Genomic DNA, 15,875 nt, shown 5'->3' with positions numbered 1-15,875 from the left:
AAATTTACATTCTATAACAGTTGATACAGTTTGACAACACCCATGTAATATATTTAAGTTTGTTAAGAAACTTTCAAACTGTATCGATAACCTGAATTATAATAATGATACTCATAATGTATATGAATTCATTCATCCATTATTTCTCATGTCAGAGTAATTATTTATTTGCTACAAAAGTCATTATATAGTTATATTTTATGTAAATAACAAAAATGATGATGGTGTGGCCGTGGGACGTGTACAATAATAATGTATGTATTCTACTTAACATAGTATGTAGTAATCGTCTTTGCATGTTATGCACTGATTTTTGTAATAATTCTCAATTATACGGTGTTTGGGCAATATATTTTATCTGCAGCCAATGCCCGGTAAAAAAATGATTTGCTTGAACAAACACAAAGAAAATCAGTGCACCTATGTTGCTACTATTTTGCTTGCATTTTAGATCGTGCTTTACACAAAAATGTATTTTTCTTTTCCTTTTGCATTATTTAAAAGGAAATTTGTTGCATAATGTTAATCACTGAATTTGCTGAACACAGATAAATGCAAATAAAGGGAAATAGTATGGTATAATTGTAAAATGTACAGAGGTGAACTATTTTCGTTTATAAACGGATTTATTTCAGAAGGTATATGAAATTCAAAAGAATGACGGAATTTTATGCAAAAAGACAAAAAAAAAACGCTGACGCTTCACTTAAAATTTATTTTCTCAATGGAAACACAAATGGAAACAGCATAATAAGATAAGTTCATATTTATCACATGTTGTGATCGAGCAGTTTTACATTTTGTAACACTCTACCGCTCTATTTCTGTGACAGATTGTCTTCTAATTTCTAGCAGATGTCTTCATTCTTTTTTTTTAAATTCGTCATATGTTCCCAGATAAATCAGTTCACAGATTAAAATGGATCACCCTGTACGAATTCTACCATAACCATGAATTATATTTAACCTCGATCGGTTTTTAAGGAATTTATTAAGTTGAAATTTAATATTAATTCAATTCTAACAGGTATAATTATAGCTTGACTTTTTCAGATAATCTATTAAATAAGAATTGCCATGCCCATAACACTCTTATATTTCTTCTCTCCTAGAAATAGAAAGATCATGAATATTAACTGCTTCAACATAACGTAGTATTGTTTGGTAATTCATATTTAGATGAAGATTGTGACTGATTCAAGATATCTTTTTGCATCCAAAGCTGATTCCACTAATTTCATTGCAGAAGGAGATGAGATATATCCCGTTCTCCCAATTTCATAATTATCTAGCAGTTATTGTTTCTCAGTAGTGACCTTGTATAGACAAGGTAATTCAATGTATGTTTATGGTACACTGTGCAAGCTCCTCGTTATACGATATTATTATACAGTATTATTATATTGTGTTACAACTTTTCTGTAGCATCGTATGTATTTATCCTGTAACAAGTTTATTCCATACACGTTGATAGAGCTCTATTCGTTTGAAAGTAGCAAGTTTTCGAGAGTCAGTAAAGATATCTTAAATCATTCCTCTGCGTGCATTGAACTCAAGGGACTTATGCACCAACAGAGTGGCATTGGAGCATTGTGGTTATGTCTAGTGTGCTAATGTGGTTGTGTCTTGTCTGTTGTGTCGTCAGCAAGAGCACGCAGGCTTGAATCCCACCGAGTCCATGACACGTGCATTGATTAGTGATGATAATATCGCCCGCCAGTCTGCCCTTGGTCCTGTCCAGCTGGGGTATGTACTCCATGACTAGTTAATCCTTCCCATACATTACTGTGTCCTTCTAAATTCATTGAATAGAATACATCAACACAAAGTACTACGCTATTGGCGATTTCAATGACTTATGCGAAGGTTTTATATTTTATGTTTTTATAATAGAATCTCAACTATTTTTTTTTTTTTTTGGTTTCTATTGAAAGTAATTAAATGTGCAGGGTGGTTCAGTAGCTACTGCCACTTAGATATCTCATGAATCACAGAATTTTGAGAGAAATATTTGTATAAAAGAGTTGCACGATTCGCAGAGGACCGTAGAATGATAGCAGTGGCTACTTTCATAAGTATAAGTCCTTTTAAGATACAAGGGTTCCTTTATTTTTGTCAAATGGAATTATGTGCAATTGGCTATCATACAATAAAAGATCAGGTGGGGCGTATGGTACTCCATTGTACAAGTACAAAAAGGTAAATCCAGTGGAAAAGATGTTTCTTAAAATTCGAAAGATATATATAATTGTTTTACATTTAATTGCACCACTCTTACTTCGGTTGCTGTAACACTGCCAGCAGTAGAGAATAAATATTAGCTATTTATTTATATAACAGGAACATCATTTTTCTGTTGTCGATAATGTGAGAAGTAACAGGTGATTCCATTTCCACCAATCTAGTGTGTCAGTTTTTCTAATTGCAACTTTTTCCAAAAGAAATGTATTTTGATTCTTTTATTTACAAAAGTTATAAGTTTTCATATACTCGATTGTTTATTCATAAATGCATTGCGAAGAAGTTTCATTACTTTGGATTCCCATTCATTTACCATTTTCACCGTCGCGTGAGTCAATGGTGACCATGATTGAAATAGTAGTTTTAAGCAAAACGTTTATAATATATTATTATTTATACACATACGAGTACGACTGAGAGTAGGGAAAGATCTCAGGGTCTCAAAGATACCAAAAAACGTAAACCTAGTTTCCTTTAATTGGATAATGTAATCGAGCTGTACTTATGTATATTTGATAAAGAGAATGAGCGTTGCAAGATTTGGGGCAGCCAAGTTAAATACTTTTAACAGCAAACATATCACATAGTGAATTGTAACTTAAAATAATTTGGTTGCAATGGAATTATAAATAATTCATTTACATATCATTTGAAAGACATACCATTACCATTACTATTGCGAAAAAAAATATTAGTTTGCTGCAGGGATTTTTGCGGACTTCTTTTATAAAAGTGTTGGTGTTTTATATAATTGTTTGGCACAGAGGAAATTCACTAATAATCCAAATAGTAACACATTCACTGTTTGGGTTTCTAATACGTTCAACGGCGATAGTTTCTTATGCAATGAAGTGCCTTTTTTTAAACCATTGTTAATATCTTTAACATGCCATTGTACAGTGTGGGGCACTTAAATTGGAGCATCTAAATATCAGCTCTGTTTATGGATATAAAAAACCCTGCAAAATCAAAGTTAAACTGTTCGAAGGGGTAAATGGAATGAGTTTAAGGGGAGGTTCTGGTCTCAATGTCGATTTTTTTTTTATTTCATTTTTCGAATGTTCAATCTTTTAGGAATACGTGTTTAAAAGGATTTGTTGAAATTCGTAAAATTCCCGAAGTTATAGGCATTTGAGTCGCGGCAAATGCATGGGCAACAACCGTCCACTCCGGCGCTCACGTAAAACTCCAAATGCGTTTTTCTCGAAACAGTGTTCTCAAAACGGTGGGACCTGTATCTTCAAAAGTTATTATCCGATTCGACTGAAACTTTTTTTATTTTGAAGATTATTCTTTTGGCTAGGGGGAACTAAAAAAATTACAAAAAGTTGAAAATTTATAATTTTCAAAGGCGATGAAATGACAACAAATACAGGGAAAAGTGATTTCAAACTTGAAGTGTCGTTATTTTAAAAAAAAATGTAATTCTTGTAATTTTGCTAGCCCCCCCCCTAGCCAAAAGAATAATCTTCAAAATAAACAAGGTTTCAGTCGAATCGGATAATAACTTTTGGAGATAGAGGTCCCACCGATTTGGATCAATTTTTTGACGCCTTGACTTTAACGACTCCCCAAGGCTGTCTGCAATGATTAATTATAAAACAAAAAATATATTTCTATAATCTAAGACATCCTTAATACAATGCAACAAGTCCCATTAAATTATATATAGTAGTTTTCCTTTAATTAATTCTTAAATATCACCTATTTTTTTGGGCTCTAGACCAGAACCTCCCCTTAAGGAAAATCCTTTCAAGGTCGTTTTCCTGCAATTTCAAGATGTCCGGTGTTTTCTTAAATGGGTACCAAAGTTTTTTTCTACACTCTTACAAAGGATATAAAAAGAAAATCAACAACTTGTAGCATAAACCCTTTCGATCATCTAATCTGAAAATATTGTAATTTTGTAATCTGAAGATACTTAATATTTCTTTAAATTATTGAAGGCATATCAATTCATACACACATACGAATGCCCCTCCTATAATGGAATAGGGGGAAAATATACGATTATGTATATTTTAAAAAAAATGGATGATTTTGAAATTTCGAGAAAAATGGCCTCGAAGTGATTTTTTGTCATTTCGTTTGGTCATTTGAACAGTTTAATATTCTCTTATCTATAATTAGCAGAGATATCTAAATGTTCCAACATATATAGTAATTAACTATGTAAAAGAATTAATTACTTAGTAACAGCTCAAAACAACATTTCGATTACGAATTTAAAAAAAAAGGACAATATATTTAACTGTTTCTGTCAAAAGCATCAACACTACTTTATGTAGCGAAAACATGCGAAAATAGTGCATACATTGTATACAATAAAATTCTACATTATATACAAAAAATATACAATAAAATGTTGGTCATAACTTAGTTCGTTTTCGAGAAAATTGACTTTGAATTTCAGCCGGGTACGCAAACGACTCGGAGAACTATGAACATACTAATTTTAATAAGTATGTAAATGAAGTTTTTAACGCATTTAAGAATCTGTAAAAATCACTGCAACGATCTAATACGTCTAAGAATTCCGTCTGAAAATTCTTGGATATCCAAAAAATCCTACATAACGAGAAACGTCCAGCATCCTGCTTCACCCGAATCAATTACATCCCTACCCAAGATAACACATGGATTCCAGAAAATATTAAGTACTTGTACATCAGTGTTGGACCAACTTTTATCTGATTAATTAATGGCGAATACAATCCATTGATTTATTATGTGTGAATAATAAATAATTTATTTTATATGCGAATGAAATTTGTTGTGGTAGAAGATCCTGCATTACATTATAAATAACGAGAAAAGAATATTGTTCGTGAATGAATCACGCATCTGGAATTACGTAATAAATTCAGCTTTGTTTATGTAATTCTTTCCAATCAATTTTGAAATGTTCTACTGAAAATATATATTTTCACTTTCTACAACCTTAAACGTCCTTGTGCCATACTTAATTGTATTTTTCGGAAAAGGTTCTATCACGAGATCAATAAAAATATCCATACATAGCTGCATTAAAGAAAAAATTGGTGACCTTGAAACGCCCTAGGTGTTTCCACTCTGAAACAAAAAATGCCACAATATATTGGACAGCTTTTCTTTTGAACGTTTTAAATATTTTGTATTAAATGTTCGAAACATTTCTCCTTATTTTCAAAATATTATCAAAATTAACTGTCTGCCCGGGTTTTAATTAGCAAAAGAGAAACAAATTTGATTTGTCTAGCTTGTTTCGCTATTTCAAAAACAGAGATATAAACTAACGTACCTTAAGGGATTGGTTAAATTACTCTGCTTGACTCGGGATTATTAGTAAGGTATTATTTAAGTGCTACTAAAAGATGAAGAAATTTCCCATCTGCGAAGCAATTAAACTTAAAATTTACTATTAGCATTTATATCATGATAGTTAAACTGAATTGCTAAATTTCACTATAAATAAATTAAAATGAAAAAAAAAATAATTGTGGCTTAAAGCATCAAAGTCCCTTTAGGCACACTTGTTACAGTATGAAAACTTGAAATGTGCAATAAGAATTGGAAATAAAATATGAAGGCTACAATTATCACTGAAGTGCCACTTAGCAAATTAAAAGTTAAAACTGATCAAAATTGTGACCACCAAGAAAACTACTAAAAGCAAATTAAATATTGCACGTTCACAGATAAGTGAATTTATAGTAGAATACTGTTATATAGTGGGATAAACAAGGAATTACTAATTGCCTTTTGAAAAAGAAAATGTAAATAATGAATAACGAATAATAAATTAAGTTTCTTTTACAGCTACAAGTAAATGAACAACTCGGCGATTTATTCCTTATTTTTATTCAGGTAGGGGTTTCATCGATTAATGGCCAACACTGCTGTACACCCTCACCCCTTTTAGAAAACTGAATCATCGAAAACTGGAACGTAAAGTATTTCCATTCATTTTGGCAATGCAAAAGAAAAATCTGAAGGGATAAATATTTAATTTCAAAGAGTACAGTTCAACCAGCCTTGTCCTTTCACGCATATCTGTAGGCGTAAATTCTCCGTCCTTCTAATAGGCAAATATAAACTAACATAATATAAAAGTAGTAGCTGTATTTAACGTAATATTCACAATAATATAAAACTTACGATTTCTTTAGGGGGTGTTTTAACCCTTAGGAGCTTCTTACTGCCGAATCAAAAATAGTTATGTTATTGGCATCACTTGAGATACATTTCTGCAAAGTTTTAGATTTTTTTTTGAATTTTCGAGTTGCCAAACTTCCTTTGCAAGTCCCATTCTACGTATAAAAATTGACAGTATTCCATTTAAAAAAATTAAATTGATCTTCAAATCTCCTGTACAACTCCATATACAAAAAACTGTTTACACAACATAACGTCGCCCCCTCCCCCCCAACCAAACAACTCTCATAGTCATAATAACAATTTTTTCATATCTGCAACGGCCCACAAGATATTTTAGCGTATCGAGTTAGAAAAAAACAATAGTTTTAATGCAACATTGCGTGATAATATTTTCACAATATTGCAGGAATATTGCAATGGTATCTGCGACATTGTGGCAATTCTTCTGCAATATTAAGTGCTGCATGGGGTGTGTCTGCATTAAAAAAGAGAATCAGAAATCACATAAAAAAAAGGATATTCACAAAAAGTGGTGTGTTGTAGTCTTTGAAAACAAATATTTTTCTCCTCACAATTATTTATTCTTATTTGCATGTGGGCCCTTTTTCAAACTTTTTATATTACCAAAACCAAGGAAATATTTGTAATTCCAGTTGTAGGTGGCTCATCCTCCACTGCACCTCCCTGAAATGTGCACACAACAAAGTGTAATATAAATATAAATATTATAAACTGCTTCCAAGCATAAAAAATACTTTGTACTTAGTCTTGTGCAACATGGTATCAGTGAAAAGCAGATGCTGAATATAATATTTTTTGTAGCAACATTTACTTCCCTCTGCGTTATAATATTTATACTTGCACAATCAAATTTACCTAAATATATATCAGTGGGGTACATTCTTTTTATTTTAGTGAATGGTACATGCATAAACTTAATATAGTTGCATTACAATCTAATAACTATATACTGTTTAACAATTACAATTCTTCTAACATTCCTTTTCATCACAAATTTCAGTTAATAATAATAAGCTGAGCTTTCTGAGACTTGCAGTCGCAGGTTTTATATTACTAAATGTTTTTCTCTCCTGGTAAACACTGCTCACACTTATCTACATGCATATGAATGCATCGGTACTAAAGTACTGGTGCGTTTATTCTGCATATAACATACATCAGACGACAGAAGTCTTAGTTGGTAAACTGCTTGTTTAATAAGTTTTTCTGGAACTGCATATTATATACCGTCTCTATAATGTAGAACAACAGTTTTAACCACCATGTAGATAGTGTTGAAAGTTTTCTGCATTCAAAGGTTCCCATCAGTAATGCATATGTTTATTTACAAATATTTAAGGTGTTATAAAGGACCATGGCTACAAAATCATCATTCTATAATAATAAAGTCAGGATACTTCTTCATCCATACCTAAATTTTAAGTCAGATTATAAATAATGCTATCAAGAAAAAAGCACTAGGATGCAGAACGATACAGGTTGAAAAATATCACAGCATCAATAATATTGATGTACAATGTTAACCGTGAGTTTTTGGTGTACAACACGTAAGAACAATTTGTGGTAAAAATTGTTAATATTTCATCGAGTTCATTCTGTATTCGGAATGGGTCGTATATCAGCTGATTACACTTACATACGTCATAGAGACTTTCACACCAAATAGTATGTTAACCGTAGTGTCATTTGTACATGATCTTTATTTTTGCTTTGGTTTCCTGTAATTAATACACATTTACTAAGATCATTTTTTAAATAGTTTCGTCGCAGGAGTGATCCTAAGAGAACGGATTCCTGCATTCGAGCGCATGCTGTGGCGTGCATGCCGTGGTAATGTATTTTTACGTCAAGCAGAGATCGAATCTCCTTTGGAGGATCCTTCAACGGTAGGCAAAAATCTGAAACTACTTGTGGCATTCTGTTTTACAATATTTATAAATAGTGTGCTGTTTCTTTATAGGGGGATAAAGTTTTCAAGTCCGTGTTCATCATATTCTTCCAAGGAGATCAGTTGAAGACTCGAGTTAAAAAAATCTGCGAAGGATTTAGGGCTACTTTATATCCTTGCCCGGAAGCACCTGTCGACCGTCGCGAAATGGTCATGGGTGTTATGAGCCGAATCGAAGAGTTAAACACAGTCAGTTATTTTTCCTTGATATAATCGTTTTCCACAACTGTCCACTTAGTTTAAGGGGTCTACACCACTTTGGAGCATAAAAAAATCAGCTGTCTTTAAGATTTTTTTTTCGAGAAAATAATATAGAAAATGAAAAATATAAACAAAGTATTTATTATGCAACTGTTGAAGTACATGAAAAAAATTATTTCTTTCCTTCGAACAAAATGGCTTCGCTTTGGGAGTTCTTTGTGAAAATGGTAAAATTTGAAAAAATGGTATTTTTTACCTAAGAATTGAGTATAAAATAGGGATTGCAAAATTACCGACTTTTTCAATTACCGGTAATTTTAATCAAAACCGGTTTACCGATAATTTACCGGTATTTTTTAAGGTATTGAAAATATAAGAGTAAACATTACAAAAAAACTTTTTTTCAACTCTAATCGAGCATTATAAAAAATATATGGAAATAAAACTATTCTGAACATAAAATATAAAATAATATAACGCAAAATAGATATATTTGTATCACTATTGACAATATTTATTAATATGGATCGTCACCACGAAAACAATGAAAAGAATCTTAACTTACATACATAATTAAATATTTTTTAATTTAACAATTCTTTTTATCAAATAAGCACGCAAAAACATACCTAATTCGTCTAAACTTTAGTCTCCTGATCGCTACCTAATTTTTGTACAAAATAATCCAGCCACGGATAAAGCGCTCTCAGATTCTACACTTGTTGGCCAGGCATTAAGAAATCATATGCCATTCATAGTATATATTTTCTCCTTACTTTTTCTACTTGTAAATACGTCCATTTTTTCATGACTGATTCAGATTCTTAGTTTTCTTTTGAATTAGAGTTAGTTCTTCATGAGATACTTCAGTTTTCGTCTTTATTAGTAATTGAAGTGTTTTTTTACTGATAACGTAGTAGATGTCGATGGAATTAATGAACGCATATATGCGCTATATTGCTATATGTAATTTATCGAATTACCGCTAAAAATTTGGCAAATTACCGGTAAAAATTTTAGGGCATTTCTCACGATTTACCGATATTGCAATCCCTAGTATAAAAGTGTCCGTAGCAAGGTCAGTTTTTAATATATTTCTTTAGATCCTTAAGTTGAGAAGATCCTCTTAAATTCTCAAGCGAATTGAATGAAAACTAGACGTTACTCTGTACGCCGATTGTGAATTCATAATATCGTGAAAAACGCAAGTATTTTTGCGACTATAAACGATCATTTAAAGAAACATTTTTTTTCCATTTTGAAAGTGGTGTAATCCCTTAAACAGACAAATTGTTCAACATGCAAAATTGAACTGCTTGCTGCTATCTAATTTAGGTCCTTGGAGAAACGGAAGATCATCGTCATCGTGTCTTAGTAGCTGCTGCGAAGAATATTAAAAGTTGGTTCGTGAAAGTGCGCAAAATTAAAGCCATTTATCACACTTTAAATTTGTTCAACTTGGATGTCACACAGAAATGTTTAATTGCCGAATGCTGGGTTCCATTGTTAGATATCGAAACAATCCAACTAGCATTGCGCCGCGGAACTGTAATTACTGATAAATCTTTCATAGACGCTATTCAATTGTTTTTAACAGGAAGCTTGATAATAACCGGTATTCGATCATTTTAGGAGCGCAGTGGTAGTTCTGTGCCACCAATCTTAAATCGTATGGAAACTTTTGAGGACCCGCCCACTTATAATCGGACAAATAAATTTACTAAAGGTTTCCAAGCTCTGATAGACGCGTATGGAGTTGCTTCTTATAGAGAGATGAATCCAGCTCCCTACACCATAATAACATTTCCATTCCTGTTTGGCGTAATGTTCGGAGACACTGGTCACGGACTTCTAATGTTCCTCTTTGGCGGATGGATGGTGCTAAAAGAAAAGCCCTTAGCCGCGAAGAAGTCTGATAACGAAATATGGAATATCTTTTTCGGCGGTCGATACATTATATTTCTAATGGGCTTGTTTTCAATGTACACTGGGCTTATATACAATGATATATTTTCCAAGTCGCTAAATGTTTTCGGATCGTATTGGAGCATTAACTATAACATCAGTACAATACATTCGAATAAAGAGCTGCAATTAAATCCCAGTGACAAGGACGCATACCTACAGAGTCCGTACCTTGTCGGAATGGATCCTATATGGCAATTAGCGGAGAACAAAATCATTTTTCTGAACTCGTACAAAATGAAAATATCTATTATTTTTGGAGTTATACACATGCTATTTGGCGTGGTCGTTGGGTTATGGAATCATATGTACTTTAGAAAGAAGATCAACATAACTTGCGAATTTATCCCACAAATTCTGTTTCTGATACTTCTCTTCGTGTACATGGTACTCCTCATGTTCATAAAATGGATGAAGTATGGCCCTGACAGCGATCGTAAGTAATGTAATTCCTGTTTAATGTAAAGGGGATAGTTTATTTAATTAATGTCACCTTTAATCTTTTCTTCCGTCAATAGATACAGATCCACAGCATGGTCCTTTCTGTGCGCCATCAGTATTAATTACATTTATTAATATGGTATTGTTTAAAAGCGGAGCAGCGCCGAAGGAATGTAGCCCTTGGATGTATGCTGGCCAAGAAGGATTCCAGAAACTTCTCGTTGTTGTGGCCGTTATTTGCGTACCATGGATGCTACTGGGAAAACCTCTCATGATGATGTACAACAGAAGGAAGCAACATTATCAGGTTGAATTTTCACAGCTTTCATACCAATTATATAAATTCATATTTTACGAACAAAATGTCACATTCTAATTACTTTTGTGTCACTAGTTAAACAATCATGGAACGGAGAATGGTGATGTAGAAGGTGGTATTGAAGCAGTACAGCCAGCTGGTGTTACCATAAAAGAAGAAGAGGAGGAGGAGATGAGTGAAGTATTCATTCATCAAGGCATTCATACCATTGAGTATGTTCTTGGCAGTGTATCGCACACTGCGTCATATTTGCGGCTATGGGCCTTATCTCTCGCTCATGCTCGTAAGTTACAAAGGAAATACAATTGAAGAGTCTTTGTAGAGAACACTGTAAGTGCCTAAGTTAAAAAAAGAAACTTATCGGAAAATATGTGTGTTAAGGTTTCGAAAGGCCACTGACGGGGTTTACGACGCGAACGTGCTCTCTTTGCTATTTTTCAGCTTAAGAATTTCATTAGCACGATTATTGTGGCTGTTAAGCATCTGGTATCATAAACAGGGGAAACTCCAAATCCCAGTAATGACAGGTACCTTGGAGCCTCTCCTGGCGCTTAATAGCGATTGACGTATGATAAAGCCCCTGGACAGGCCGCGCACGTGAGGGTTGTGTTTGTCCGCGAGACCTTGGGGTCTGTCTCGGGGTCTCGGTACAAATTTCTCCCCACTGCATTTTTGCTTATGAGGAAAGGTGGGCGGAGTGGGGACAAAATTCGGGAAATCACCCACCTTAAAGACACTGATTGGTAAATGAATATTTCCACCCTGATCGAACCTCCGTAGTAGTGGTTGGTGGTGGGGCGAACCGAGGTCTCGTTAAGGTAGGATCTCCAAGACGCGATCCGCCGACAGAAGTCGGTACCTCAGGTACCGCGTTGAGGGTCCCATTTGGGTTCGAGCACTTGAAAGGGTCTATTCTAACGGTCGGCATACCTGTTTCAGAAAAACCAGATTGTTATTGTTTATCGTATCGATATGGAAGTGACACTGATGGATTCCTTGTGTTTTTCCGATGAAAACCATACCAAATGTCATGTAAATCGGACTATTTTCAACGAAGTTAGCTTGAAATTATGCAAATCAATTTTTCATGTAATTTCCTTCATTATCGTCCGAATTACGTCGTTCTTGGTGTCAGTTTCATCGGCGAAACACAAGGAATCGATTGGCGTCGTTTTCGCAAAGATCTGATGAGAAACGCGGAACTCGAATATTTCTCATTTCTTAATAGGCACTCCAACCCCTTCGAGGGTCGAAAACCATATAATTTGGTGAGGCCCCGCGGGGGGTCGACTTCGCCACGGGGTACCAGGCGGCATCTCTTTGACGGGCGCACCGAGAGAATCACCCTGTATAGCAAAAAGATTCTCGACTTCTGTCGGCCTTGGAAACGGCCATCTACACTCAGTATACTTTGACTCTTGTCAACCATAATTGGTCAATTGTATGATAAACGTTGTTGTTTTAAAATTGAGCGTGTTACTGAACCAGCATCCATCCACGTAACAATTACGCTCATAACATGTGTCAGTGATAATACTATAATATAAAATTTGATTTTTGGCACTTATAATGTTTCCCAGAAGGACTCTTCAATTGTTGTCGCATAATTTATGATAAATTGCTCTTAATATAAATATTTTTTATTCATATTGTTTAGAATTATCAGAAGTATTATGGAACATGGTAATGCGAAATGGATTACCTCAAGAGGGTTGGTCAGGTGGTATTATTTTGTGGGCTGTATTTGCATTTTGGGCTGTCCTAACCATTGGTATTCTGGTACTTATGGAAGGATTGTCAGCTTTCCTACACACACTTCGACTTCATTGGTACGATTTATTTATATATATATACTTACAAGTGAAATGTGCTATTTAAAAAATACAATTTAAAGGGTGAATGTGTGCACGTGTGTTATGTTGTTTAAGGGGGGACACCACTGTGACAGCCGGAAAAGTCAGCCATTTTTAAGAATTTTTTTCGGGAATAAGTTACAGTTTTCATAGAAAGTTTTTATTAACCACCTTTAATACGCTGTCTTAGGAAACTATGCAAAAAAATAAATGGAAAAACATCCATAAATTTTAATATATTAATTAATTTTCTAGACCTACACGAGCTGGTCGAATGTGTAGCTATGGAACAGCAGGTCCGAAATCAATTTAATTTTTTTTTATAAACTATATGCGTGTAGTTTCCGTTGTACGAACCGATTTCTTAAACAAATTATTTTTGTAAAAATGGTGCGCTGTAGAAGAAAAGTTTCGAAAATTCGCGAATAAGATCGACAGTTTTTCGAGTGTATTTCAAAAGTTTTTTTTCAATCAAAGAATCCGTACTTACAACGGAAACCACACTTAGATTTTATTAAAAAAAATTAAATTTGATTTCGGACCTGCTGTTCCATATGTGACACATTCGACCAGCTCGCGTGGGGGTGTCTAGAAGATTAATTAATATATTAAAATTTATGGATGTTTTTCTATTTATTTATTTTTTGCATAGTCTCTTAATGCAGCGTATTAAAGGTAAGTAATAAAAATTTTCTATGAAAACTGTAAATTATTCCTGAAACAAAATTCTTCAAAATGGCTTACTTTTCTGGCCGTCACAGTGATGCCCCCCCCCCCCAATACAATCTTTTAATTCAATAACATTAAAACTAATGGTTTTTAATATGTCGTTTCCCTAGGGTCGAATTCCAGAGTAAATTCTACGCTGGACAAGGATACAGTTTCCAGCCATTCTCATTCGAAATTATTTTGGATGCAGCGCAATCCACCGCAGAAGACTAAACCGCGTTGACCCACGGAACGGAATTTCATTCACAATAAGCATTAACATATGGCTTTCTAAAAGAATACTGCTATTGAAATCGCAATATTTAATATCTACTGTATAATTTAACAATTAATGTAAAATTAATAACACTATAAATTGTTATGTTTAAATAAACAGTAGCCTCTGGCTATGGGCTTGCGGCGAGCGCTTACCGAGTAGCGGGAATGATTCCGAGTGGCAGAAAAGGAGAGCGCGCCAAAGGGGACGAAAGCGTGCCCACAGCGGCAGAGTTGCCCGGGAATTCTATATGCGTGCAGAAGACAGATATCACAAAGACCTATATACACTAATCGACTTCTACACGCCGTGCGTGAATTGTGGTACTGCACCGCGTCAACAAAACAAATATACCGTTATTCCTGAAAGTGTTCTCCTACTCCATACTATATACGGCATGCGGTGTCTACGCCGCCATTAATTCCTTAAATATGGCAACCCTGCTCAGCGGCATAATGACGGCGTTCAGCAGACTCAACCGTTGAGGCAATCGTTGCACAGTCAGCATTGGACCCAGTTCTGCTGAATACCATGGTAATACTGGGTAGATCCCAACGTGTTGAGCAAAAGTAGCGTAGCTTATTTCCGCCGCAAAACATGGCGACCGATCACTAAACGTGTTGAGAAATTGGCAAGCGAGCGGTAGCGTTTAGAGTAAAATCACTCAACGGTTGTTCAACGGTTGAGTCTGTTGAACGCACCCATCGACGGCAACCGCTCGGACAAATACTCCAAGAAATAGTGGGGATAGCAACAAGCAAACTTAACGCAGCGGGGAAAAAGCGAGCCCATAGCGAGAGGTTACTGCATTACATAATTTCAACTCCACCTGGAAACTTTTTTCTCTATATTAAAAAATTGGATGGTGTTTCTAGATATGAAGATATAACTCTCTCAGTTTACAATTGTACGCTAAAGTATAATTAATATATATTAAAACGTCGATTATCCAAACATCGATACTCCAGTATGTCGATTATACGAAAAATAATTTCCTGATTATCAATTATGTAGACACATTGTTTATGTTTCTTCCTATGTAAGAGTTTCGTCCGAATAACCGAGCATGTCAATTATCAATGACTAGGACTATGCTATCTCCCATTCTGCCGAAATAATCGATGGTCTATGTATACTTATGAAACCCACGATGATGATACTTATAAAATCCATAACTACGTAAAAGTTATAAATTGTTATTAGATCTGAACGTGTAATAAAATCAGTAGCTCATGTAATGCGATAAAAAATGGAAGTTAAAACTATAATAACGTTGCATTCGTATATGTTATGCGACAGAAAATAAATAATAAAGAGCAGTGTGTATTATTCATTAAAACAAAAATGAATTTTCGATTGTTTTACCATTTACAGAGTGACTACATTTATTTATTATACGTATGAGTATTTAACATATCCTTTACACACACATTAGAAAATTATCATCGTCCTTTAAGGGGGCGATTTTACAGGCAAAAATAAGACGAAAAGTAGGGGAAAAAATTTGATATTGTGCTTCATTTTTAAGAAAACCGACTTTGAATTTTCGTTCAATACACGTGCACCAAAGTATAAGTTTTTTGGAGCCTGAGGGGGACGCGGTGATGATGGGAACCGCCTACGGAAAGCACAACGCGGTAATTTTAATAATTTTCAATATATTGTCTTTCAAATGTAATTATAAATAAAATGAGAAGAAATTGTGAGACAAAATCCACCGATTTTTCATACTGGTATGATGTTATGCACATGTGCAATTCATTT

At 34.2% G+C, this 15,875-nt stretch overlaps 1 protein-coding gene and 1 long non-coding RNA gene across 7 annotated transcripts in view; one reads left to right on the top strand and one right to left on the bottom strand.

The window, feature by feature from the left end:
* LOC143376243 (uncharacterized) overlaps positions 1 to 5,731 on the bottom strand; it is a 52,790-nt gene extending 47,059 nt beyond the window's left edge. Inside the window, exon 1 of the long non-coding RNA XR_013087056.1 lies at positions 5,518 to 5,731. This is a non-coding gene — a long non-coding RNA (uncharacterized LOC143376243). The remainder of the gene's footprint in view (positions 1 to 5,517) is intronic.
* Vha100-1 (V-type ATPase subunit a family protein Vha100-1) overlaps positions 1 to 15,482 on the top strand; it is a 45,173-nt gene extending 29,691 nt beyond the window's left edge. For 4 of the 6 annotated variants that reach the window (XM_076826270.1, XM_076826266.1, XM_076826268.1 and 1 more), the window contains 8 exons: positions 8,159 to 8,285; positions 8,360 to 8,536; positions 9,884 to 10,096; positions 10,181 to 10,949; positions 11,032 to 11,261; positions 11,349 to 11,556; positions 12,931 to 13,102; positions 13,966 to 15,482. In XM_076826270.1, coding sequence (XP_076682385.1) covers positions 8,159 to 8,285; positions 8,360 to 8,536; positions 9,884 to 10,096; positions 10,181 to 10,949; positions 11,032 to 11,261; positions 11,349 to 11,556; positions 12,931 to 13,102; positions 13,966 to 14,068 — 1,999 coding nt within the window. In that variant the 3' untranslated portion in view covers positions 14,069 to 15,482. Of the gene's footprint in view, positions 1 to 1,645; positions 1,747 to 8,158; positions 8,286 to 8,359; positions 8,537 to 9,883; positions 10,097 to 10,180; positions 10,950 to 11,031; positions 11,262 to 11,348; positions 11,557 to 12,930; positions 13,103 to 13,965 lie in introns of all 6 variants that reach the window. The other 2 variants (XR_013087043.1, XM_076826267.1) reach the window with 2 other exon arrangements.
* The last annotated feature ends 393 nt before the right edge of the window (positions 15,483 to 15,875 follow it).

The sequence above is a fragment of the Andrena cerasifolii genome, chromosome 14 (assembly GCF_050908995.1).
Source record: "Andrena cerasifolii isolate SP2316 chromosome 14, iyAndCera1_principal, whole genome shotgun sequence".
Lineage (NCBI taxonomy): Eukaryota > Metazoa > Arthropoda > Insecta > Hymenoptera > Andrenidae > Andrena > Andrena cerasifolii.
The sequence above is the reverse complement of the archived record's forward strand: the minus strand, read 5'-3'. Positions and strand labels throughout refer to the sequence as shown.